The sequence below is a fragment of the Notolabrus celidotus genome, chromosome 20 (genome assembly GCF_009762535.1).
Source record: "Notolabrus celidotus isolate fNotCel1 chromosome 20, fNotCel1.pri, whole genome shotgun sequence".
Lineage (NCBI taxonomy): Eukaryota > Metazoa > Chordata > Actinopteri > Labriformes > Labridae > Notolabrus > Notolabrus celidotus.
Genome location: NC_048291.1, coordinates 9,566,229 through 9,592,236, shown reverse-complemented (window position 1 = coordinate 9,592,236; position 26,008 = coordinate 9,566,229). Strand labels below are relative to the sequence as shown.

General features: G+C 39.9%; 3 protein-coding genes and 1 long non-coding RNA gene across 5 annotated transcripts in view; 2 read left to right on the top strand and 2 right to left on the bottom strand.

Annotated features, from left to right (window-relative positions):
- The first annotated feature begins 1,067 nt into the window (after positions 1–1,067).
- On the top strand, positions 1,068–8,461 carry bcl2l12 (BCL2 like 12). Of its 2 annotated transcripts, none has more exons than XM_034711731.1 (8): positions 1,068–1,200; positions 2,854–3,043; positions 3,204–3,397; positions 3,588–3,811; positions 4,127–4,231; positions 5,946–6,019; positions 6,147–6,416; positions 7,084–8,461. In XM_034711731.1, exons 4-8 carry the CDS (start codon positions 3,733–3,735, stop codon positions 7,123–7,125), a joined length of 570 nt encoding a protein of 189 aa, XP_034567622.1. In that variant the 5' UTR covers positions 1,068–1,200; positions 2,854–3,043; positions 3,204–3,397; positions 3,588–3,732; the 3' UTR covers positions 7,126–8,461. The 2 variants fall into 2 exon arrangements, with proteins under 2 accessions (XP_034567622.1, XP_034567621.1); XM_034711730.1 differs by having other exon boundaries at positions 5,943–6,019.
- On the bottom strand, positions 8,181–20,933 carry tspan4b (tetraspanin 4b). Its single transcript, XM_034711729.1, has 8 exons — positions 20,607–20,933; positions 15,302–15,371; positions 14,542–14,733; positions 14,384–14,458; positions 13,562–13,657; positions 13,154–13,267; positions 10,845–10,928; positions 8,181–9,910 (listed from the first exon to the last, which is right to left on the bottom strand). The coding sequence occupies exons 2-8, from the start codon at positions 15,368–15,370 to the stop codon at positions 9,842–9,844; spliced, it is 699 nt and encodes a 232-aa protein (XP_034567620.1). The 5' UTR covers position 15,371; positions 20,607–20,933; the 3' UTR covers positions 8,181–9,841.
- On the top strand, positions 12,980–14,819 carry LOC117832549. The gene is made up of 2 exons (XR_004635201.1): positions 12,980–13,474; positions 14,551–14,819. It is a non-coding gene; the product is annotated as an uncharacterized LOC117832549 (long non-coding RNA).
- A 1,741-nt stretch (positions 20,934–22,674) lies between the features above and the next one.
- prr12b (proline rich 12b) overlaps positions 22,675–26,008 on the bottom strand; it is a 29,239-nt gene continuing 25,905 nt past the window's right edge. Inside the window, exons 16-18 of the mRNA XM_034710557.1 lie at positions 25,818–25,949; positions 25,212–25,307; positions 22,675–23,604 (exon numbers count right to left, since the gene is read on the bottom strand). Coding sequence (XP_034566448.1) covers positions 23,470–23,604; positions 25,212–25,307; positions 25,818–25,949 — 363 coding nt within the window. The 3' untranslated portion in view covers positions 22,675–23,469. The remainder of the gene's footprint in view (positions 23,605–25,211; positions 25,308–25,817; positions 25,950–26,008) is intronic.

Genomic DNA, 26,008 nt, shown 5'->3' with positions numbered 1-26,008 from the left:
CCTCCAATATGATATCGATATTTCAACTCCTAATATCGATATTTTTGTTATAATAAAAATTCACATTTTAGCTGAGTTAGAACTAAAATACAACTTCAGTATTTCAAAAACAATAAAGTGGAAAAGTTGTTTTCAATCAAATAGTTTTGACTTAAATTGTCCTTTCAAGTTTGAGTAATATTGTGTCATTTAAATAAACACCATCCCTATTTTTTCTGAGTTTACTGTATAGAATATTGCAATATATCACAATATTGTAATGTCGTGATATATTGTGATACTATCGTATCGTGACCCAAGTATCGTGATGCGTTTCATATCGTGGAGTTCTTGGCAATACTCCCCCCTAGTGTCAATTTGACCCAGGACATATTCAATTATCCAAAAGTATCAGAACCCCAAAAAATCCCAAAACACATTTTTTTAAAATCTCATTCTGAACCATTTAAATCAAGATGTAGTCCATTGGTGTTCTTTAATCCTCACAGATCATGGTTCAATGAGGATAACTCACTCGATTTTCATTGAAATTCATGTTAACACTTTTTAAATGTACATTGGAAAGCCCTAAATATGAATACAATAGTTTTACATGACATTGATTTTTGTTTACTTTATTTTAGATTTAGTTTTTTTTTTTTTTTATGCAGTGATGTTGATAAATGAACACGACACCTCTTCTGTCACATGCTGCCCAGATTTTTATGCTGCATTTAGCAGGTTTGGAAGGCATATATTGCCTAAAATAAACTTTTACAGGGGTCAATTTGACCCGCAACATAATAGGATGGTTAAAAAGTCGAGAACTCAAGCTGAAAAATTCTGTGCAAAAGTGTTGCATTCATACCTGGTCTCCCCTACAGAACATGCTATTTGTATGTTCAACATTTACAATGAACTTTAGAGTGTTAAAATGTTATTTGTAAGTAAGTAAGTGCAGGTTTCGGTGTGCCATAGTTACAAACACTTTTTGATTGTTTACAGTGACGTCCTCTTGTACACCTGTTAGATAAAAATGCAGATATCACAGGTACAAACAAGAAACCAGAACTGACTCTCTGATCATAAACACCATCCAGCCTCTTACAGGCTCCTCCCCTGATAAACACAGCGCAGGCACACAGCAGCTCGCACACACACATACACACTGGAAGGAGACACTCACACAAGCTGCGTGGATTTGTCCGAAACAAAACAGAGGTAAGAGAAGCTCTATTCCACTTTGATTGTTTCTGTTTGTGCTGTATCTACAGTGAAGTTAATATAAAAGGTATCTAAGAGCTCAGTTAAAGTTCAGTATTTGAAAGTTTCTCTCTCTGGAGGTTTTCCGTAGTGTTCTCAGCATGTTGTGAACTTATTAAACTCTTTAGCACTTTTTAAAGTGTTTTAAAGCACATCTGCTTGTATCGGTTTGTGTTTTATTATATAATGTTTAATTTTAATGTGTAATTATTTCCTGGAAACTGAGAGTTTTGGTGGAATGTTCCTCGTCCTGTCTTGCCGGTGCGGGTTTCACCCTCTCCTCTATCTCCGCCTTTTTTTTTTTTTTTCTTCTCTCAGCTTTAACTACAGCTGAAATCACCAGTGGTGCGTTTACTGCCATCGTCTGGAGTCAGTAAACTTTAGCTTTAACACTGTCTGGTGACCTCATAAAGTCTTGAACACTCCCCGTTGACTCCAGACTGACGCTTTACCTGAGTAGACGTCACATATTGTTGACTCAGTCAGGTTAATACTCCTGCGTACGTCTTTACTTTAAATCACAGTGATTCATAAACAAAGGTAACTTTAGTGGCCCACATTGAGTTGAAATAATTGGTTAAGTACTCAACTTTCTGTGATTTATAAAAAACAGGAAGAGTCACTTACCATGGCCCTGAATGACAAAACAAATTTACAAAAGATGAAACACTTTTACATAGTTGGAGACAAATTTACATTTGGAAAACATTTTTACATTTTATAAAACAAAATTTCATCAGCAAAACACTTTTACCAAAGTCAAAACAAATTTACATTTAAGAAAACAAATTTTACAAAAGATGAAACACTTTTACAAAGTTGGAGACAAATTTACAAACGACGGAACACATTTACCATTAAGTCTGACTCCTTTTAGCCTGACTCCATGTAGCCTGAGGCTATGTGCTCTGAGGCTGTTTCATCTGAATTCTGACACATGATGAAGGTTTTGCGGAGATATGATGGAGCTTTTCCTGGAGACATGATGCTTTTTCATCTGAGGTCTGACACCTCACTCTAACCATACTTTGACAGGTCGAGCCTCTGCTTTTTTCCAACACCTTTCTCTGAGACCCGAGGATGTCCTAATAAGTAAATCATGTCTATCTCTGTTTGGTTTCTCTCCATCCAAGCAAACTAAATGACCCCTCACTCGATCACTTCCGGATCACTTCCGGTATTTGGTACATTCCCTTTCCGTAAAAATGAAATGTTAATTTGTTTCAGAAATGGTAAAAGTGTTCCGTCGTTTGTAAAATTGTCTCCAACTTTGTAAAAGTGTTTCATCTTTTGTAAATTTGTTTCCTTAAATGTAAATTTGTTTTGGCCTTGGTAAAAGTGTTTCGCTGATGAAATTTTGTTTATAAAACGTAAAAATGTTTTCCAAAATGTAAATTTGTCTCCAACTTTGTAAAAGTGTCTCATCTTTTTAAAATAAGTTTTATCCTTCAGGGCCACCGTAGTAACTGACATAAATTAGACGCTGACCTACATTTAGGTTTCACCTCTTCTCCCCTTTCTGTTTTATCAGGTGTAAACTGAGATGATAGTTCTAACTTTAATAACAGAAAAGCAAAATTAATTTCACCTTTGTGCTTCTCCTTGGATCAGAGATGACGTCCCCTGCAGATCGCCTCCCCTCCGTCTCCTCTGTCTCCTCTGTCTCCTCCATCTCCCTGGTGGAGATCAAAGCCGAGACTCACCTGGTCCTCAAAGCCTTCCTCCATCGAACCCTCGCACTCCCACTGGATCAGCGGCCTGGCAGAGTGGGCGGAGGCTACACAGACCACAACAAATACAGGTAAAACACCTCAATACACCAGAAACAAAATAAATACCCTCTCAGAGCGTCTTTTATTACTAAACTCTAAACAGGACATTTTTAAGGTTTCATGGCAGCGTCTTGTTACTCCTATGCAGACATGCTCTAATTCTTCCCCTGCTTTCTGGTCTCACTTTAGCTGTTTACCACTGCCTAAATCAAAAGATAGCTGGGACTCTCAGGCGGAGGACGTCAGCTCGACGGATGAGAAAAAAATCTGGATTAAAAAGTTTTATGAAGATTCCTCGTAGAAATACATCACGCAAGTCTACGAAAAACTCACTGGAACGAGACAACAGGATCAAACTAGTGCAGAGCAGAGAACAGTCAGAGGTGAGGAAACTTTATTTTTTAAGGTGTCTTAAAATAAACAGATATTTAAGAATGTATTTAACATGTCTCAGGATGAACGAAACCTTCACATCAGAATCTGATTTTTCCTCCCCATGATGCTCATGAACTAAGCACACCACCTGCTTTACGCCATGCGTCTTATAACCCATCTCCTCTCTCCCTACCACAGGGTGATGTTTTGTCCCTCAACTCTTCATCAGAGGAAGATGAAAGTGAAAAGAAGCAGAAGAACAAGCTGAACCCAAAGAAGATCAAAGAGAGACTGTCCAAGTTATTCAAAGGGAGGACGGAGAAGGAGAAGGAGAAGGAGAAAGATGCAGCCAACCTCACAGACCGACGACCTGTCCATCAAAGAGAAAGGACCAGTACCTTCACCCACCCTCGTCTCTCCCAGTAAGAGCCTTCTATATGACCCTACATTACCCTTCATGAACACACAGAACAGCTGATTGAGGATTTATTTGCATCTTTGCCTTAAGTTCAAATATAAATGAGCTGTTTAACTTTGCTTTGAATCTGCACACAGTAGTAGTTTGAGCCTCCAAACCAGTCTGTCTGTTTTACTCTTACCCCCCCCCCCCCCCCCCCCCAAGTGTTTAAACCTCTGTTTTTCTCATTGATGTGACCACAGCACAGAGTTAGAAGTGAAACTGAACACAAAACAAAGGTTTGTATCTCATATTCTTTGTGTTGTTTTTGTTGCTTTAGATCATCCTCCTGAGTTTTATGAGGAAGTTGCAGAGAAACTGGAACAGATCGCTCAGCAGTCCACCAGCATAAAGAAACGCAGTCCTATCGCCCAGAATCCACCAAGTAAGAAACACCCACACACACACACACACACACACACACACACACACACACACACACACACACACACACACACACACGCACCATAGACTGTATGAAACATGAACTTAGTGGTTTCTGAAGCAGTGTTTTGAAGCCTTTGGCTGGATGTCGCAATTTTGTAAATACTGGCTCAAACTAACTTTCTGTCAAGCGTTTACATTAAAGGGGATGTTTTGTGCATCATTTAACCCTTCTTCTGGACAAAAAAGAACTATGACCGGCAGTCTACTCCAATCAGACCGATAGACTGAAATGTTTAGGGAGAAATCGACACAAAAAAAAGAGGAATCCTGCAGAAAATGCTGTGTTCGTTTGTAAATTGTAAATTGATACATGTGAAGTACCTCCTTTTTATTCCTGTGACAACTGCAGAAAGTACAACTCTCAATCTATGCTAAAGACTTATCAGTTTTATTCTCTGCGTTTTTGCTGCAAACTAGCTGTGTTAAACAAACAAGGAATGTTTTAATAATAATGATAATAATGATCTTTATTTGTAGAGCACTTTCAAAATCTGCATTACAAAGTGCTTTACAATGCATCAAAAGGACAAGTGCAAAATCATGAACATTTTAAAGGACCATCCAGTTAGTGCATGTCTTCTTTCTTTATTTAACCAGGTAAATTTAAAAGCCTTTTTGCCCAGTTCAGTTCTGACTCTCGGGACCTGCAACTGTATGATGTCCTGAGAGCGCAGGCTATATTGGCTGCGGTGTACTATTGTGTACTATTACTACTAAAAGTAAACATAAAAACAGGACCCTGTGCAAGACACTTTGATCAAATAAAGTCAGGAAATGCTCTCTGATAAAGTATGTTTTAAGTATTGATTTAAATAAGAGCACAGAATCAGCCAACCTAATTTCCTCAGGCGTTTCATTCAACAGCTATTACAAGTATAACAGTGTAATCTAACTTATTCATAGAAGCTGTTCTATGGTTCTTTTACTGAACACATGATCTGCTATAATTAGAGTGTGAGTTTGACCTGAGGCAAACAGGAAAATAAGAAGAGAGAAACCACAGGGGGTGGATTATAATCATGACTAAGGGGATTGGATTTGGAAGAGTTAGATGCAATTAGGCTCCTGTGATGTGATGCAAACACTTTATGTTACTGTAGTTGACGTCTTCATTCTGTGTAATTAAAAACATGACGTCCGTCTGAAGATTTATTTTGCCTGTGGGGGATATTGTCAGGCATTCATTCATGTAACTCTAACACAATCTGGTTCTGAAGCTTAAGCATAAGACACCCCACCTGACAAAGACGAGTGTATTGATTAAGAAAGTAATTCATTTATAATGCGAGCTAATAAAAGCTAACGAAAAAAGATTAGATATGGAGAATCCTTAAAGTAAGTGGTGAAGGGTGTGAATGAGTGAAAATGTGTAGTCAGAGCAGGTCTCTCAAAGACTGCTGCTCTTGATTTTCACACAAGGCTCACCAGGCTTTTAACATGTGCCTCATCCTGCTGATGAATCTTGAGCGTGCAGAAATATGATCAGAATCATTCAAAGTAGGAAATATAAGAATTATTTTCCTGGTTTGTATTCTGTCTTCTGATGGTTACGTAAAGCTGCAACCTGACCACAGGTATTTTTGAGTCTGAAAGTAGCCTCACATATAAAGTAGTTTCAGTCTGACCTTGTGTCCCTGTCTCTCTGTCAGCAGTGTGTGAGAAAGAGGTCGTGGTCCAGAGGCTGGTTCAGGTTCTGTCTCTGGAGGGAGACGCTATCAACAATAAGGTGAGTGCTGTCACATCCGAACAGGTGTAAATACGTGTTATCACACATGTCATATTGTAATCCTTACCTGTCATTAACCTCTAAGCTGTCACTACCTTCAACCTAATAAATACTTGTGTTCCTTCAGATCCAGTCGGACCCATTCCTGCGCTCCAGCCTTAATCGGCTCTCGTACCCATCCTTTGCCAAACTTCTGGACACATTCAGCAGGACTGAGGTGACTGAAGCCCCGGCTCTGCCCGAAGCCCCGTCCTCAAGCCCGACACTCAGACGGATGGCGGTGACCATGGAGGTGTCCCGCAGGATCGTTACAGCTACGGGAACTCAGCGCATGCAGGGATACGCTGAGTGCTACATGGAGACGTTTGCTCCCTGGGTCAAGAGTCACGGAGGATGGGTGAGAGCTTGAAACATTTCAAACCTTCATTATTAAACCAAGACAGGGTTTACTGAAACCGTCCTATCTATTGCTTTTCTTCCCTCTTCCTCCTACTACATACAAGCATAAAAGAGCACAATTAAAATTAAAAATATAATAAAACAAAAAAGAAAAGCAAAATTAGAATATAGTCAGTAGGACAGAAGTCCAATAAATCATTGTTATAGTTTAAAAATAATAGTAATAATGATTTTTAAAAATAAAAAATAATGGCATTAAAGGACAATGAAATGTTTTAAGAAGAAAAATAAATAAAGTAAATAAAATAAAGTAATAAATGGAAAAGGAAATAATAAAAAATTAAATAGCCAAATAAATAAATTCAAATTAATTATCTAAATAAAAATAAAAATAAAATAATAATAAATTATAATAATAAATAAAAAGCCGTTAAAGAGGGGAATTCACAAATATAACAGTCTATTCCCTAAGTTTCCCTCTATGGTGCAGCATTTTGTATCGAGGTATAATGGTATTTATGTATTGATAATAACCCTGGTGTAACAGGATCTCAGAGCCAAATAGTGACACTTTGGACCCTCACACCTGTCTGGGGGTTTAAAGTATACTTGGATTTTTATTTTCTTGATGTGTTCATACTCACCGAGCTTTCTTTCATCCTCAGGAGAATATCGTTGATCTGGAGGAGGAGAGTGAAACGGAGTGATACGGAGTGAAGCGGCACGGACGGCCTGTTTTCTTACATGAAGGATCTTATCTGGAGCCTGCTATCAGGAGACCTGACTCAGAGTTTGTGACTCTCCCTGAGGTTTGATACCTCCTGCAATCCTCAGGATGAGCCAGCTGGAGGAACTGGTTGGGTGACGGAACATTACGCGTGGACATAGTCTCTATGACAGGACTTTGTGAAGCCCAGTGATGGCTGGTGCCAAATTATGAATACTGACTTAACCCAACTTTGAGAGGTGGAGCTGAGGCAGGCTTTAAGCTTCCTGACAAATAGCTGGAAATACGCCACGCTATAAAATATGCAACCTTAGGCAGACCTCTTTGCCTTAGTGCCAGGAAAGTGGATGAGTTTAAAAAAGTTTACCAAACCATACAGCGGGTACGAATATAGAAATGAGGTGTTGACACCAGAAGCCTTTTTTATGTCAGGCTGTAAACGTTTTCTACTTTAAAAATGGGCTTTTAAAATTGAACATAATCTGTGTTGTACTGACTCCCAGAGCCACCCTCAAGTGGATACTTGAGGAACTGCACTTGTGTGCGCTTCCTGATGGCTTCATTTTTCAAGCCTGGAGGTTGTCGCGTGGAGACATGACGTCAACAGATTTAGGTTCATGCTGTCATTTCTTAAAGGGCCAGTCTGTTTTAAAAAGAGAAGCTCTGAAACAGAAACCTAACTATGTAACTAACCTCACCATCGGGTCACAAAGCACTGACTCAGACAAATTTTCTTTATTGTTTACGACTTTTATGAAGGAAAGAATTGAATTTTTTAAAGAAAACAAATAAGTGACCATGGTTTTAATGTTATGTTGTACTTTTTTATACTTTTTGTTTGGTACAAGTTAAAAAATGTGTTATCATGTGGGAGATGTGATGTGTTTGTACCATGATGTATAGAAGGGAAACTCCACAGAGGCACATTACACTATAAGATTAAATGTGACCTTTTATTCAGTGGTAGATATTTTATTTTATGTACTGAACTGACTGTTTCACTTCCACACGTGAGAAGAAAAGCAAAGCAACAACTCACGATGGTGATATCTATTTATTTACAGCACATGAGAAACAGAATATACTAAGATTGTAGTGTCTGTACATGCAGGTCTAATGCGTATTTACATTTTATTTATTACATAGGAACATCTGATCATTTGGTGAGATACTGAACACTGAACAGTTTGAAAGAACTGGCGAGCAGAGCCTGACATTACTCACTGAAAACGTAAAGTCTGTGTAGTTTGTTTGTTTTAAAGACGGATTTTAAAGATCTGTAAATGTGTTTTTTTTATAAACATGCTGACAAATGACCGTATCTGACTCGTGTTTTGTTTTCACATAAAAGATAAATGCCTGCGGGGGTTCACAAGCAGATGTTTATTTAGAGAAATGTTTGCTCCGTGAGAATCTCTGCAGGTTCAGGTGAGGCCTTCTTCAGTCGTTGTTGTGTCCTAAGGCTAGCTGCACTGTGACAGAGATTAACTTTACTTTTTACTAATGGTGGGGCATAGTCATCCCGCCTCTGATCATCCCTTGGAGGTAGTAACAGAGGCAGAATGGGGGAGAGATTGAGTCTAACCTCATATTCAAACTGAGCCAGCAGGTTACAGAGATTATTCTCTCCTGTTCACTTTTTGTTTATTTTTGAAGGAAAATAAATCCTAAAAATTACATTTATGACTAGTGAATTAAAGTGACTTTTTTGGAGTCTTAAAAACAAAGCCCCTGTGAGTAATACCTGATTATGGAACAGACTCGAATCAATAGTGACGTCTCTTTATGACCTTGACTATCATCAACAGTCTACACTGTGATTTTTAATGTCTTTAGCACTCTAAGGGGAAAGGCCTGGGAAATACACACCCAGGACAAATCATCAGAGATGTAAGAGATCAGCAGAGACTGTTTTGTCCACAGGGGGCGCCAAAATCAACACAAACAGTTCAGGGGAGATGTCATGAAACCTTTTTCCCCCCTTCTTTTGACCAAACTGAGTATTGACTGATGCAGATTACCTTCTCAATTAAAGAGCGATGAAAAAAATCATCATATAACTTTATCTTTTACACATATGTAGTGCTAACCCCTGTATAGCTGTGATGTAACTCCTCTGTTTGTTGTTTGTAGTGAAGGAATCCCTTCCAAAACATGCTTAGCTAATTTTGGTGGCTAAATTGGAGGGCTAATAAAATGGTAGTAGATGCATATGTTTACCAGAATCCACTCTGATCAAAGGTGCACAATTTTAGGTTGCATGGGAGACATTTCAAAGACTAACTGTAACTGTGATATTCCTGACATGTTAGATGACATTGGAGTCATTTTCCCCTCAGCTCACTCTGCAGGAGTGAGTCAACAAGCTCATTTTAACTTGTCTCATAGTGGTCAAAGGACACCTCACTCATATGTCATAAAGCAATATTAAAATATGATTCATCTACATTAATATGGTTCAAAGACATCCGCCCCACTCAGTCTGTTAGTCCTGACTTTGTTGTGTAGCCCTGATACCGTCATTAGTGAGTTTGTTGAACAAAAAACGCTTCACAGGATTATTTCAAAGACTGAAACTAAAAGTGAATCCAGAAAGACTGAAGCAGCTCAGTCTGTGCCGGAGGTTATTGGATCAGGTAAACGTCGATTCCAGATCCCAGAGGAGTCAGTGGTGAGATCGATCAGCTGGTCTAAGGTCAGTCCAGATGTTTCTCTGCACACAGAATCTGACAGTACATCAGCATGGAGAAGACCAGAGCCAGGATCTGAGTGGGAGGGGGAGGAGGAGAGGGAGACGAGGAGATGGGGGTTATGAGAAGGATAATTAAGGGTTGTGAGATTATGGGGAAGGAAGGGATAAAAGGAGAGTAGAAGAAAGAAGGAGAGAGAGAAAAAAAGAGGGGAAGGAGAGGGAGGAAGAGGAAAAGGAGGGAAAAAACAAGGAGAAGAAGGATGAGAAGGAGAGTAAGAAGAGGCAGAGATGTGGAGAAGGAGAAGGATGAGGGAGAGAAGAAGAAGAAGGAAGAGGAAAGAGGAGAGGGATAAGAAGGAGGACAATGGGGCAGGGGTAGAAGAATAGAAAGAGGAGAAGAGGAAGAAGGGAGGAGAGGAGAAGGATGAGAGGGTAACAAGTATAACAAGATTAGAACAGAAAAAGCGCTCATCAATGAATAAACAAATCAATAAATCAATCATGTTTAACAGAAACATTTACATGATGAGATCTGTAAACATCATGAGTTTGTGTTTTCTTTTGACATCATTTTCAGAGACATCAAACAAGCGGGGGAAACTTCATTTCTTAATGAAGACATCCGGATCTGATCTGTGTTCAGAGAACAGGCTGAACAACATGCCACATGTTCAGGACATGAAAAACACTCGTTCTGGTGACACTTCTGCAAAGTTTTGTGTAGTTCCCATATCTCTGTCCTTACAGTGTGACATTCCAAGACCATAAATAGAAAGCTTAGCACTTCAAACATTTGCCTGTGCTGTGAAAAATCCCCTCATTTAAAGGTACAGTTCAGCTTTTTTGAAGGATTGTATGAGGTACTTGTCAAACAACTCCACTTCAAAAAACCTGAACTGTACCTTTAAGATGTGAAAACAACTACAGAGAAAATCCCTGAGGTCAGCTTTCAAACTGGAGGAATTCATGTTTAGAGAACTGATCAGGTAAATTCATGAGGGGAGTACCTGCACAACACCGATACACACTCCAAACACCAGGACTGATGGGATGTTATCCAACAACCACTGACGGGCCTTCTGATAACACGGCTGCAGAGAGAGAGAGGAATGAACAGGGATTAAAAAATCTGACCTGGGGTATCAGTAGAGGTCAACAGGTTAAAGATTTTAGATAGATCTGACAGCCAGAAAGTCAGAGTGACTCCAGGTAAACCCTCTGAGATTATCATCTGACTTATTGAGGTCACTGTTGTGATATTAAAGTGATTTAGTCCAAAGATATCACAATGAAAGATCAGATAAATCTTTGAAAACATGAATCTAACTGTAGACATTTGGTTTAAAGTCTGAATGTGGAGAAGCAGAAACTTTTCTTCCAGCAGAAGTTTCCGAGAAGTTTGCTGCAAACATACAAAATATTTAAATGTGCCCTGTTCTCTCAGAGCGTATCTGATGTTTTCCAGATGTGCGTGTGTGTGTGTGTGTGTGTGTGTGTGTGTGTGTGTGTGTGTGTGTGTGCGTGTGTGTGTGTGTGTGTGTGTGTGTGTGTGATCGTGTTACACATGAATGCCAGGAATGTTTCATTCAGCTCTGTGAGTACAGTACTTTTTAAACTTTAGTCTACATACTGGATTGATGCTGGTGTTTCTGCAGATCTGAACACACTTATAATAAATCACATACTTTAGTCAGTCTGCTCCTCATCGCTCTTCATGCTGCAGATTTTGAAACTCCATAGACAGTCAGGGGTCTCAGTATGTTGAAGCTCTCTTTGAATATAAAACTGCAGAGACTTTAGATTGTTTCATTTATCACATTGTAGGTACTTTAGTGGTTAGCCCTGTCACCTCACAGCTAGAAGGCTGCTAGTTCAGTCTTTATAATTAGACAGGAGCCTCTCTGTGTGAAGAGTTTGCATGTTCAACCCGTGCATTTGTTGGTTCCTTTGATAGTTCTCAGAAGTACCGGAGTACCACCCCACAGTTTAAAGTCATGCTTGTTTAATTAATTAATGACTCGTAATGTGTGCGTGACTGGTTGTCTCTTTCTATGTGGTAGCCCTCTGAAAGACCAATGACCTGTCTCAATGACAGCTGGGATTTACTCCAGCCCCCAAAAGCATTAAGTGGTCGAGATAAAATATTCAAGCTGCTCTCTTTTCTAAACATGGTCACTTCTGTATCCAAAAAAACGAGCAAAAGATGCCATCCCTAAAAATGCCAAAACTCAAGGCTCCACTAGCAGCACGATCCTTTGAGCTCCAGGAAGTTTGTCTACTCTGTGCACATGCAACTACTCCACATTAAGAAACAAAGACTGATGAACACATATTTAAAGCTTATAGTTAGGGCTGGCTCAGGTCTGGACCAGCTCTTAGTTATGCTGCTATGGGCTTAGACTGCCTGGGGAACTGATACACTGGGATCCTATCTCTCCTTCTCTCTATCTATCACTTACTTTAACTCTCCCTGTCCCATTAAAGTTACTACCCAGAGACCTTTCTGGAGTCCCTAAGCTCCCTTGTCTCGTAGGTTCCTCTGAGTAGCTGCCATAGATGGCCTGCTGCTGCTGTGGACGTGGCAGACTCCAGCGGCCACGACTACTACTATCTGTCTCATCACTATCATCTCTCTCTTAATCTCCTCTATCCCTCTTTCCAACCCAACTCGGTCGAGGCAGATGGCTGTCTAACTTGAATCTGGTTCTGTTGGAGCTTTCTGCCTGTGAAAAGAAGTTTGTCCTTGCCGATGTAACTAGCTAAATACCGAAAAGGGCTCTACTCATGGTGGATTAAGATGAGATCCGACTGAGTCTTATCCTGTCTTGATGTTGGGTATTTTAATAATTCAACATAGAGTATGATCTAGACCTGCTATGTTTGTAAAAGCATCTTGAGATAACGTTTGTTGTGATTTGCCGCTATACCAATAAAGATAAATTGATATATGAAAACATATTCTACCAATCTAGCAATCTGTTAAAGCTGCAAGATTTCCAGTTTCTCCCACTTCTCTGTAACTATCAGCACTATCCTGCATCAGTGCTGTGCTCAAACTCTGAGCTCCAACATCCTCCTGCAGGCTCCTGCTAGGGGTTATTATAGTTCAAAGTCCTCAAATTTGGGCATCTAAAAATATCTACAAGGAGGGTTTAAGTTGGAGCCTAGATATCAAATATTGTTCTGCTGCTGCAAGAAACATTACAAACTTGAGTTGCCTGTCTTAAGAGTTAGGTAACATAAATACAGCTTGTTAGTTTTCATTTTACCCTGCAGGCTCCACCAACATGAATGTCTATCTGAGCATGAAACCCACCTCGCTCCAGCCGTCCGTGCACTGATCGGTCCCCACAGAGCAGCACGACGAGGGCAGCGTCCCATTCAGAACATCAAACCAGTCTGTTTTATTGGTCACTCCACAGCATTTAAACTGGGAGCAGAGACAAGAGGCGACAGGAAGAAACAGAGAGGAGACAGAGAGGAGACAGGGAGGAGACAGGGAGGACAGTCAGACCATGAGGGTACAATGTGAAATCTCTGCTACATTGAGGAAGAAAACATCTGGCTGTAGAAATATGAAGAGGATTGTGACAGTATCGAGTCAGTGACGTGTTCAGTATAACAGATGTGGCTTCAGGTGATCTCCTGCTCATATATATTCGAATCCTACTGTTCTGTATACATGTGACAGAAGAAGATATTTCTGTTTGCAGGCTCTGCTCACCATTTTCTGAACGTTGTCCCAGGATTTCTTCAGTCCTGGTTCTGTTTCGTAAATCTTCATTCCTTCCTTCAGTTCATTTTGTGCATTGGCGTCCAGCTGACACACAGAGAGAAGACAGAACCATTTAAGGTGTTTTTTTTAAGATTACAGTCAAATACCTGGAGATATTAAGATGACAGTGAACAGATACTTTCCTATAGTCTGTCAGTATATAAATGAAAGATTCTTTACACTCAGGTCTGAACCTTGGACAGAAAAGTTAGGCTGCAACATTCTAGCTTTACCTAGAAAATACATCTGCCTTTCATTTTGCTGCAGGATTTCACATCAGTGGCATGAACACACATTGAACATCTGGTCGTGATGTGTTCAGAACACCTTTTAACATGATAAGTTCTAATGCACTGTACAAAGCAGAGATGTGCACAATATATCTCAAAGTGTATGAGGATACCTTTGTTTCTTCACCGTGTATTTAAATGGAGTGGAATTAAAAGCAAGACTTTACATACTGCAATTAAAACACTAGATTTAAGAGCAAAATTTTTCATGCTGCAACCAAAAGATGTTTCACTTTGGGTGGAATATATATTTGTTTAATGCAAAAGCAAGATTTTTGCTTGCAAATCAAAAAGTTCTGCTGCTTGTTGTCGAAATGCACCTTTAGTAAACTCAGTAATATCTGATTTATCTCATCTAAGGGCTCTGCAGACTCGATTTGATGCTTAGAAGTGATGGTTTTGTTTCCACTGCTTTACATTTCATTCTCAATGCAGCGAAGTAACTCTTCCTGTCTGCTGTATAAGTGTCAGGTGAGCTCACCTTGTCATGAAACACGTGTATGACCAGCACCAGAGTGACCTCAGTGAGGACGAGCAGCAGCAGGATCACAAAGAACTGCAGGACACAGGAGAACAGGGGTTAAAACTACAGTTTAAAAATGACAGGTTACAACAGCTTCCCGTAACTTGACCTCTCACCATGACCAGCAGGCAGCGCTGCTCCTTCAACACTCCCAGACACCCCAGGAAGCCTGTCACCATGGTGATGCCCCCTGCGACCAGCAGCAGATTGGCGGCGGATAGAGACGGGAAGGAGAGAGGAAGAGAGGAAAACTCGGCCTGCGTGAAGGAAAGCCACACGCCAACCCCGAACAAACCGCATCCCCCCAGCTGATCAGGAAACACAGAGACAGAGAGGACGGGAAGGAAAGGTCAGAGGTCAGAAAAAGTAAAGAGAAGATAATCCAAAATTGTGAGTCAAGGTTTTGTGGTCAGATCATTTCTGAAGCATGCAGACGTGACTTTACACTAGTACGCCTTGATAAAGAATACTTTATAAGGTATCTTCAGAGAAACTCTTTTTGTATTTTGAAACATTAAAAAGCTAGATCCTTGAAAGTGAAACTGCTATTGAGTCAATCATAACTAGATACAGCAAATCTGGATTACCAGAGCTCTACATTCAGCTAGATGAGACATGGTTTGTCCAAGATCCACACACACTGAGAGATCCTCACAACTTCTGTTAACTAAATAGTTCATGCTTGATATAGTAGACAACTAGTTATTCAAAAGCAAAATATAGGCTATTTTAAAATTAGTAAACATCATCAACATCATTGTGAAACTGACTGGAAAGTTTTATCATATTTAGTTCCTGTAATCTAGTCTAAAGCCAGCCCTCTGTTACAAAGTGGAGGTTTTATCTATGCGTGTTCTTCAGTGTTTAAATACTGACCCAGAAGATGAGGTTAAAGACAAACATGAGATATTTAACGCAGCACAGACACTTCCTAGACACCGACATCCTGCAACAGAGAGAAAGAGAGAACAGAAAGAGGCGAGTTTAAATACAGCTTCACATAATAAGGAAGTTTTCTGGTTTTAGTCAGAGGGTGTGAAACATCTGTTGTGTTTTTGTGCTTTCATGTGTGTTGGTGCGGTCAATAACTGCGCAAGAGCTGCTGTGTGAGGATGAGATGGAGAAAATGTTTTATAGAGCATGTTAATAAATCACACATACAGACAAAAATCATACATTAGTCTCAGAGAGAGGTAAGGTTTGAACATCATGCAGCACTTTCTGTTCTTGGTGTTTCCTTGCTGTGCCATGTGGCAGACTAATTCAGGTTTGTGCTTATATGTGACACAGCTTTTGAAATAAATCAACATGCCAACTTGATATTTTCTCGTTGGCCTCATGTAAAGAAGTAAAACCTTCATAATCATAGAGGACAGGGAGAAGAATGGTAGCTGTGTTTTTTTTTAATAGCAGCATCCTCTGGCGGCTGTTATAGTCATTAGTGGGGAAAAGCTAGAAGTCTGGTGAAGAATTCAGGCTCATACACTGGAGAAAATGCCCCCCCCCCCCCCCCCCCCCCCCCCCCCCCCCCCCCCCCCCCCCCCCCCCCCCCCCCCCCCCCCCCCCCCCCCCCCCCCCCCCCCCCCCCCCCCCCCCCCCCCCCCCCCCCCCCCAAAAAAAACAAAAAAAAAAAAAAACGTATTTCAATATAGTATTACCTTGAAATAGGCAAAAATATCTGCCAATAGACCAAGCAAAAATTTGCTTGGTAAGATTTCTTAAAATAAGACGTTCTATTTAGAAAACTGTGATCTCAAAATTAGCAGGGAAAACTTATTTTAAGCAATATTTTACCAGTATTTTAAAGCTTAGTGTCTCAGAATAAGACAGGAATGCTAACAATTAGTATTTTTTTCACTCATAAAAAGATTTTTGCACTAAGACATTTCATGTCAACTTCTTTATTTAAGATATATTGACCTTAATTTGAGTTGTATTAAAGCAGCACTTCTCTTTAAGATGGTTTAAGACCATCTTGGACTTGAAATAAGATTTCAAAGTTTAATTTGAGCATTTTGAGATATATTGTCTTCTCATAGTGAGCTGGATATACTAATATTCAGTCATGTTGTCTTTTAGGATAAGCCAGCTATGCCTAATAGTCGGTGTTTCATTGCGTGCATGTAGTTTGAGGATGTATATTTTTATCTGATTTAGTAGAAACAGTGCCTGAAAACTGTAACCCACCCTTTAAAAAAAAAATTTTCTTTCTTTCTTTCTTTCTTTCTTTCTTTCTTTCTTTCTTTCTTTTATCAATGGAGCTGACCGAGATGTGTACATGAGAAATTTAAGAATCCTCCATGTTTATAGCTCCTGTGAAAAACTTTCGTTTTTGATGATTTGTCGCCCCCTGTGGACAAAACAGTCTTTGCTGAGTCTTTCTCCAGGAGGAGGAGCTTTAAGAGAGGTTTGGTGTCAAGACGGCATTACTTTTAAATGAAAATGTCCAGGAGTCCACTGTGTTAAGACAGATCTGAGGACTTTAACATGTAAATGCAGACTCCATTCCCAGCAGAGCTGTTGTGTGATTTGTCCTCACACTTACTGCTGACCTCACACAGGAAGTCAGGCTGCTGACAGGAAGGAAGCTCCCTCCCTCCTCAGTGGACCTAATTATACCCCTGAAGGCATTTCCCATGATTCATAGCAGGAGAGCTCTGAGCGCAAATCTGTTACCAATAAATCTAATTTATAAAGTCAATAAATAACTAATTTTCAGTCCTTTTAGTGTTCAACATAATACAAATACTTTTATGTTACAATGTAAGCGCTACATATTTAATGCACTACTCATAAGCTAAACAGCCAAATAAAAACAATCCTAGAAATATGAATTATGAATTGTTAAAAACACAAATAGAGCTACATTCAGATAGCAAAAACCCTGCAGAAGGCCAAAGTATGAGGCAACCACCATCAAATAAATGCAATGCAACTCGGATCAACCATAACATTCTGACCACTGACAGGTAAAGTAAATAACATTCATCTTCTTGTTACAATGGTACCTGTCAGTGGGTGGGGTATCTGAGGCCACAAGTAAACATTTTGTCCTTTAAGTTGATGTGTGGGGAGCAAGACAAACAGAGTGTCAGGATGTGAGTGACATAGACCAATCAAGGCCAACCGATGATAAGATGACTGGGTCAGAGCATCTCCAAAACTGCAGCTCTTTCTTGACCTGTGTTCAGAGTCACATGGCCCAAGGAAGGAAAACTGGTAAACCAGTGACAGGGTCAGTGGCAGCCAAGGCTCACTGATGTGAGTGGGGAGCAAAGGTTGGCCTGCGTGGTCTGATCCAACAGAAGAGCTAATGGAGCTCAAACAGTTGAAAAAGTGAATACTGCTTCTGAAAGAAAGGTGTCTGAACATACTGTGCATCACTGTCTACAAACCAGTCGGGGTGCCCATGATGACTTCTGTCCATACTGGATCAAGGAGCAATAAAGAAGGTGGCCTGGAGGACCATGAAGAGTTCAATGTGCTGACTTGGCCTCCAAATTCTCTAGATCTCAATCATTGAATGTTTACAGATGGGTTACGGTTATGGACAGCGTGCCTTCATTTCTGTCCGTCATGAACTTTGAAGCCAAAAGACAACCTCCACAGGAGCTGACATATTACTCTGGTACAGCTCAAACATCCAAGATCCCTCAGGTGGGTAGAGTTGGAAAGTTCAATGACTCTTGTTTAAGTTTTCATTACCCAAATTGACTTGAAGCACTTTGTTACCCGTACTGATCTTGATTCCTCTTGTCTAGATCTTTGCTTGTGTTGCTCTTGTTCTCGTATGTACGTCGCTTTGGATAAAAGCGTCTGCTAAATGACATTGTAACATTGTAACATTGTAACCTCTTTTAAAAGCACACTTTTTTAAATGTGCTTTTACTTCTTAACTTATCACTGACTTTTAATTTCTGCATGGTTTTTATTATTGTCTTTACTCAACTCATTTTAGTTCTCCTAACCATTGTCATGTGCTTTTGTGTTTTCACTCACTATGTAAACCTGTTTTTAAAAGGTGCTATATAAATAAGTTGATTATTGTCAGTATTATTACATTTCTTCTTGTTGTTCCTCCCCTACAAGGAGTTGTAGATGCACCTCTATCAATGATAAACTTACATTCGAGCATCAGGTTGACGCTGTCTGCAAAAAGGCTCATCAAAGAATGTACTTTTATTGTAAGCTCAGGGGGTTTTAATGTCGACAAGACTTTTATGCAGATGTTTTATTTAATCACTTTGAACTTTTCAATGGTGTGCTTGTAGGGGTCGACTAGTCTGAAAAATAAAAAGAGACTTCAGGCTATTGTGAAGATATGCAGTAGGGTTGCGGGCACATCCCTGCCGGACATGTCAAGCCTTCATCGAGCCAAGACCCTCAGCAAAACCTGGTCCATCGTGGGTGACCCGTGCTATCCTTTTTTTTGTGAGTTTCGCTGACTTCCCTCAGGCCGCAGATTTGCGATGCCAAAAAGCAGGACAAATAGAAAAAGAAACTCTTTTGTCTCGGTAGTAACTGGCCTGCTTAATGATGCCACATAACTATTGTTTTTATGTTGTTATTGTTTTAAATATTTTAATGTTGGTGTAATTTGTTGTACTGTTTTGTTTATGTCACCGCTGACTGAAAAACTAATTGCCCCCCGGGAATAATAAAGAAACCTTGAACCTTGAACCTTGAACATACTCGGCTGGCACCCACATTTGTCAACAGAGCTCTCAATCAATCTTTTTCAAATCAAATAACCAAACTTGACAGAAAAATGAACACTTGGACATAAATCAGCAAGATAAGAACAAACTACGATGACAGAAACCATGTTTGAGAATAGTGTATTTGACGTGTATTGAAGTTTTGAGGTACGCTTCAGGTGGGGCTTATGAACTACAATGCAGCCAGTCTGCAGAGGGAGCTCTAAATCTTTTGGTTTTGTCCATTTTGATACACAGTCTATGATCTCAATCTAATCAAGCATTTGGTCTGATCATCGACTGTATAAATAATGGAAGTAGTATCCGTGACGTCACCCATCTGTTCCTGAACGCTGTTTTGAAGCCAATAATCGGAGGCAGCCATATTGGAAATGCGGAACTCAACCAGGCAAAGTGTGACGTAAAGAGGCGGAGTTTGAGCCTCATAGCCAACAGTTATGTGTTCCTGACCGGGAGTCATATCAGTCATGTCCTTATTTGGGCAAAAACTCATAATCTTAATATCTTCTGAACCGTTGCGTCAGAAAAAATTCACCCCCCATACAGTGTGTGCCGATAGAGAAATTAGCTACGTAGAGCCAAGCCGCTTTTTGAACCAGGCTGTAAACATGTTTATTAATCCTGCAAGATCGTCTTTTTTGAATTGGTGTGTATGTGGTCTCCGGTGTTTCTGCAGCCAGCCTCAATCGGATTCTCGATGTATTGTAGTTTATAACACTTCCCCGTGGGCTTCATAGTGTGAGACCGGAGGTTGCCACTTGGGTCTGATTCATGGAGGCTCTCCCTAACAACTTCCAGAACTTAAAGGATCTGCTGCTGAAAGGATGTATTGGGCCTACACAATATTTAGCAGGTGGTCATAACTTTATAACTAATCTATGTGATTGCCTATCTCAATCAGCTAATGTTAAATGATTTGCCAATACGCTGTTATTGGATAAACGGATGATATCCATCGTTTCCGTAAAGGTTGACTTTTTTTTATTACAGGACAGTGTCAGAGGAAAACATACAACTTCCTGTTTCCAGATGTCATAAATAGTATTTAGTCTGAGCTGACAGACACATCTGTTTATTTGAGGAACATAGAATCAACCTACATGCACTTTGAATTACCCCGTATCCAATGAGGGCTGAATACAGCACTATAGTTGTATGTCTTACTGTTTTATTTCTACATTGTTGTGTATGTTATTGTTGGGATTGAATGTTTTGTAAAAGCACTTTGTAACACTGGTTTAGTGCTTTATAATAAAAGTTACTCTGATTCTTACAGACAGAGGCTGAGGGGAAATCTGCTTCTGAGTCCAGAGACAATCACCATACTCTGATTTAAAGATCATGTTTAGCTAAAGTCCTGGTTCCAGCCAGTCAATCATCGTCTGATCAGAACTTAAGAAAGAGGACTTTTCGAGTTCTACTGTTTTTAATCCATGCATTTAAAGATGTAAATCAAAGTTTACCTGACGTCTTGTCTTGGTCTCACTCCTCTCTGTAACTCTTGGCTCCGTCAGCTCCTGGATTTGATCTTGACTCAGTTTTTCCAGTCCTCAGAACTCCTTTCGATCTCTTCTTGAATCTGCTTCAGTTTTTTCTTCTTCTCTTGCTCTGTTTTTGTTCCTCACTGGCTAATCCTCCTACCTCCAAAATCTCTCGTCTTCTCCTCCAAGTCTGAACTTTATCTCTGATTCATGTAATTTTCTGTTCAGGAGGTTTTACCCTACATACTGTGAACCCACCCTCTCTCTCTCTCCCTCTCTGTCTCTCTGTCCTCAATGGTTTCCAGATGTGTGTATGTGTGTTGTTTCACGTCCCTCCTCCTGAGCCTGTCTCTCTCTCTTCTTTGTTCCACTCCTCTGTTTCCTCTGTTTCCTCTGTGTGTGTGTGAGTGTTACGTTCTTCAACAGTTCTACACTCACACTTCCTGTCCTGACCTCGAGTTACTGCTGACCATTTCCACATTCAGAGCACATTGATAACATGATTATGATATGATCAGCTACCTGCAGAGATTTAACCACAACCTCAGTCTCTGATTTTAAAGTAAAGTTTGCATTCCCAGCAATGCACAATTGTAGATTGATTTATAAAATCTACAGATCATTATTCTGCATGATTAAACATCATGCAATGAAGGTATCTGGCTCTATTTTAAGCACATTTTGATATTCATGAGACTCAACTTTAAACCGCTCAGTGTTTAGCTCTCAGAGGATCATGGAGGAACTTCAGCTGCTCTCTAGAAATAAAACCTGAAGAAGAATGAGCACCTTCATGTCAGGCAGAAGCTCAGCAACAGCAACTCCAAAATATTTTCCAAGAACACAAAAACCCTGATTTGTCAGACCATGATGTGTTGCTTCTATCTAAAGGAAAAACATGAAAAGAGAGACATGAGGAGGTGGAATGAAGCAGTCATCAGGTTCACATTCAAACTCAGTTTTTACAAAGACATAAAAATAAGACTGGTTTAAGGACCCCTCTGTAGGTTGCATCACAGGGTGGAAGTGTGTAGGGACAGGAGGAGGGGAGTGGTTTGAAGAAAGCCTAAGTAGATGAGTAAGCAGGTTGCTGGGGAGGTTAGGTAATTGGCGGGCTGACTACAAACGGGGATAAGTGTGGGAAAAGGAGGGAAAGTGTGAGGACATCTGGTGGAGAGGAGGAGAAGAGCAGTCTGAGTATGAGCTGGGAGATTAGAGGAGGGGGAAGAGACTGAGCTGCGAAGCTGGGGATGAGAGGGCTTCAGGAAATGTGAACAGAAGAAGACATTGTATCACCTGCTAACTTTGTGGACATACCTGCACACTGTACATAGTCTAATGTCGATGTTTATACTGTTTAAACTGTTATGTATATAATTTTTTTCTATTCTTATATAACTTTATAATTTATTCTATTGTACATTTTATACAGTTTATTATGGAGGACTGCTCCTTACAAATTTCACTGTTACACCGTAACAATGACAATAAAGATATCTCTTATCTTATCTTGAAAGGAACTTCTAATTTTTTGGACCTTCTAATTTTCAAAATAATTTAAGAAACAAATTCTATCTGCAAACCGATCCTCCTAAATTTTGCAGACTTCAATTTTAGGACAACAGAGAAGTAGACTTTGACTTTTAAGCATCTTGTTTTCCTTTACATGTCTTTGACTGATGCAAACATTAGAGATACAAAAGTTGATCATTTTGTTGGACTTTAAGCTTTTTAGTATTTGAATTCCAGAAATTGTGTGAGATGTCAAATTATTGGATGCAAAATTTCAATAATCCCATTTACCCTTTTCTTTTTAGCCCAGCGTTTCCACACTAAGATCTTAATGTATGTAAGAGTACAACATTTTTTTGTCTTTTCAGGAAGATTCAAGCATGTTTGCACAAAAGAAATTGAAATTCAACCCGATAAGCGTGTAGAATTTCAAAGTACAGACTTGTTTTGTCTGATGACGGTAAAGCTGAACTAGCAGATCTCCTCTGCTCCTATATCAATCAAATGTGAGAGAAATAACTTCATCAGAGTCGGTTAATTTTTATTATCACATTTGTCCTTTGAACAGTTTTATTTCATTATGTCAAATACAGGAATTTCATGTACAGAAGAGCAACGGGGGACTAGAGAATGAAATAACTGTACAGTATTTACACGTCAAAGAAATCTCCTCTGAGAGGTCGAATAATCGCAAATATCATCAACAGCTAACAGATAAAAATGACATTAACACTGACATGGATGCTTTCAGATCGTCATTCCTCACACTTCCTTTTAAGGAAGTGGAGCTTTATTTTTTTCTTTAAACGCTCTCTCTGTCTCTCATCGTCTTCAGAAGAACAAACAGAAAGAACACAGTTTAGTTTAAATACATTTCAGCTCCTCTTACCTGCTGCAGACTGAGGCAGAACGCAAACTATCACATAGTCTGTCTCACTCTGACCTTCGTCTGATAGAAGAAAGTCTGCAGGTTGGCATTTAATGAACACTGCTTTAAATAAAATAGGAGCAAAGAATCGGTCTGAGGACGGTCCTCTTTAGAAAGGTCCTCGTATATAAATTATACAAACCAGAGTTTATTACATACTAGACAGCCTCTGTGTGTCTGTCAGTGTTTGTGGTCCCTTTCTTTGTCTCTATCACATTCACATAGTTTCACTACGCCCTGCCCCTCAGTTTGTTCAAATCAACAGCGTCTTTAAAATGGACTCAGTAATAAAACAAATACTTTAAACGTTAAATGTCCAGGAAAGGAACCAGCAGCATATTTGTCTCTGAGGCCTCGGAAGGTCCCCGTCACCCCTGCGGCTGGGTGTGTATCCTGGCTCAGTCTTCAGGCCTTTGTACTGAGGCTCAGCAGCTCCATGAAGGAGTTAAACAGACTCTCCAGCCAGCTCTGGTTGGCCATGCACTGCTGCACCACCTCCTCCTGACCCGGGTCCTCCGCCGCCTGCTCGATGCTGTCCGTCTGCATGAGACAACACGGCTGTTACGTGCATGTTCATACAGGTTTATCATTCTCAGCTTCATTAAACCCCTGGATACAAACATATTTCAGTCAGACAACTCATGTTTTAATGCTTTGAACTGTTTGCAGCAGAAGAAGAACATCATCTATGTTTGGCTTTTAGGCTCTGACCTCATCATGCCTTGCATTTTTACTCTTACGTGAAGAAACTGAGCAGTCATGAGACAATATCTTACACTAGTCAGAGCCTGCAGGTGGATTCTAGGGTGGTGGTTTGGCTGAAAATTTAAGTGCAGCACTTATGCATGTCAGTGCTGGCAATAGTAAAGCATAGGCAGATACCAATGATCTTGCAGCTTAAATAGACTGCCAATAGGGAGGATATGTTTGTCATGTGATTGTGGGAATGACGCATGAAAAGTCTGAAATCAGTGCAGCTTGAGTTGCCTGCCTAAGCTGGCTCGCAGGTGTTACTCCATTCATGTATGACAAAGCATTTTGCTCACAATCTAGTCATATGTTTGAATGAAAGATATCAAATATCGTATGTGGATTTGTTTAAACTGTCATCCCTGCCAGTACAAAGTATTTTTGGACACATATGTGGGAACTTTGATGTTTTTAACATGCATTTCGGATGACTTGGTGCTGACTAAAAGCTGGTTTTAAAGTTGGAAGTTCTCTGAATGTCCAGTTTAAAATCAACACCAAACCTCATGACTTGATTTAAGAAAGTCGGAGGCACACAGAGGCACATGATCTTGTGACCAGGTCCAGATTTTTCTAGAATTTCCATCAGTCAAAAGTTCAATCTCATGTCATATCATATCATGTCATCTCACCTAACCTTATCTTATGTCATAGCATCTCATGTTGTCTCATCTCATCTCATGTTATCTCATGTCATCTCACGTTATCTCCTGTCATCTCATCTCATGTCATCTCATCTCATATGAACTCATTTCACGTTATCTCATGTCATCTCATCTCATGTTATCTCATCTCACCTTACCTCATGTCAACTCATGTCATCTCATCTCACCTTACCTCATGTCATAACTTCTCATGTCATCTCATGTCATCTCCTGTAATCCCATTTCATGTCATCTGATGGGATCTCATCTCATGCCATCTCATGTGATCTCATCTCATCTCATGCCACCTCATGTGATGTCATCTCATGTGATGTCATCTCATGCCATCTCACGTCATCTCATCTCATGCCATCTCATGTTATCTCATCTCACCTTACCTCATGTCATGACTTCTCATCTCATGCCATCTCCTGTCGTCTCATCTCATGCCATCTCCTGTCATCTCATCTCATGTCATCTCATGCATCTCGTGTCATCTTGTGCCATTTCATGTCATCTCATTTCATGTCATCTCATCTCATGCCATCTCCTGTCATCTCATGTCATCTCATCTCATGCCATCTCCTGTCATCTCATGTCATCTCATGCCGTCTCACGTCATCTCATCTCATGTCTTCTCTTGTTATCTCATCTCATCTCAAATAATCCCATCTTTAACATCTATTGAAAGTCATAATGTAATAACTAACCACACAGATGGTAAAATGCAGTGAAATATGACCAATAACTTACCTCCTTCTTGCAGTGCAGGAAGGTGTGGTACTTGTAGTGATGGAGGGAGTGGTACAGACTGTAGATCCGGCATGTTTCTATGGACAGCTTCAGATCCTGAAAACATCAGTGAGAGACTTTAGATCCTGGATTATTTTCTAACATTTAATGGCAGAAGTTTCTCTCCTCTTTAGACATTCCCTTACAGCATTAAAGAAAACACTTGGTCGGGTACAGGTTGACCTAAATTCAAAGATAAGTACACTTAGTGATGAGACTTCTTATTGTACAGTGACAGCAAAAATATATTTGAGAGTATATACTGAGTACAAATTGATATTAAGGAGCTAATTCATTCATTCATTCTCTTTCATCAGTGTAATAAATTAAAACAAGAGTTTTGATCATCATTTTTATGATCAGTTTGTACGATGCAAGGGCTGATGATGGTGTCTTTGCTTTTATTGCTCTGTCTTTGTCAGAAACAGTTTTTACACACGGAAAATAATAAAATCGAGACAAAAAAAACTGTGTGTCTATGCATGAAAGACATATTGTTGGTCTAGAGTCCTGATCAGTAAACCCTGTCAGCAGAGAGTGTGATGTTAGATCCATGCTGTTTCTGACCTGTTGTTTAGGAATGCTCTTCTTGACCCTGTTGAGGGTTTTTCGGTTGTAACCCTCTCCACCCAAGTGAACTTTGACCCCGCCGGATTCCAGCTGGTCGGCCGTCATTTTGGGGAAGATATGAAGAGCCTCCTGTAGAGAGAGAGGAGAGAAGTAAAAGCAGGGGAAAGCTCTATTTTAATCTAAATCTA

Bases quoted from the DNA above. Each gene is read 5' to 3' on its own strand.
- bcl2l12 (XM_034711730.1), top strand. From the start codon at position 3,733: ATGCAGCCAACCTCACAGACCGACGACCTGTCCATCAAAGAGAAAGGA. The intron at 3,812-4,126 runs GTAAGAGCCTTC...TTGTTGCTTTAG, and splicing joins ACCCACCCTCGTCTCTCCCA to ATCATCCTCCTGAGTTTTAT. The intron at 6,417-7,083 runs GTGAGAGCTTGA...TTTCATCCTCAG, and splicing joins TCAAGAGTCACGGAGGATGG to GAGAATATCGTTGATCTGGA.
- tspan4b (XM_034711729.1), bottom strand. From the start codon at position 15,370: ATGTCGGTGTCTAGGAAGTGTCTGTGCTGCGTTAAATATCTCATGTTT. The intron at 13,268-13,561 runs GTGAGCAGAGCC...CTCTGCTCCCAG, and splicing joins GGGACAACGTTCAGAAAATG to TTTAAATGCTGTGGAGTGAC. The intron at 9,911-10,844 runs GTACTCCCCTCA...CCTCCCACTCAG, and splicing joins TGTGTATCGGTGTTGTGCAG to ATCCTGGCTCTGGTCTTCTC.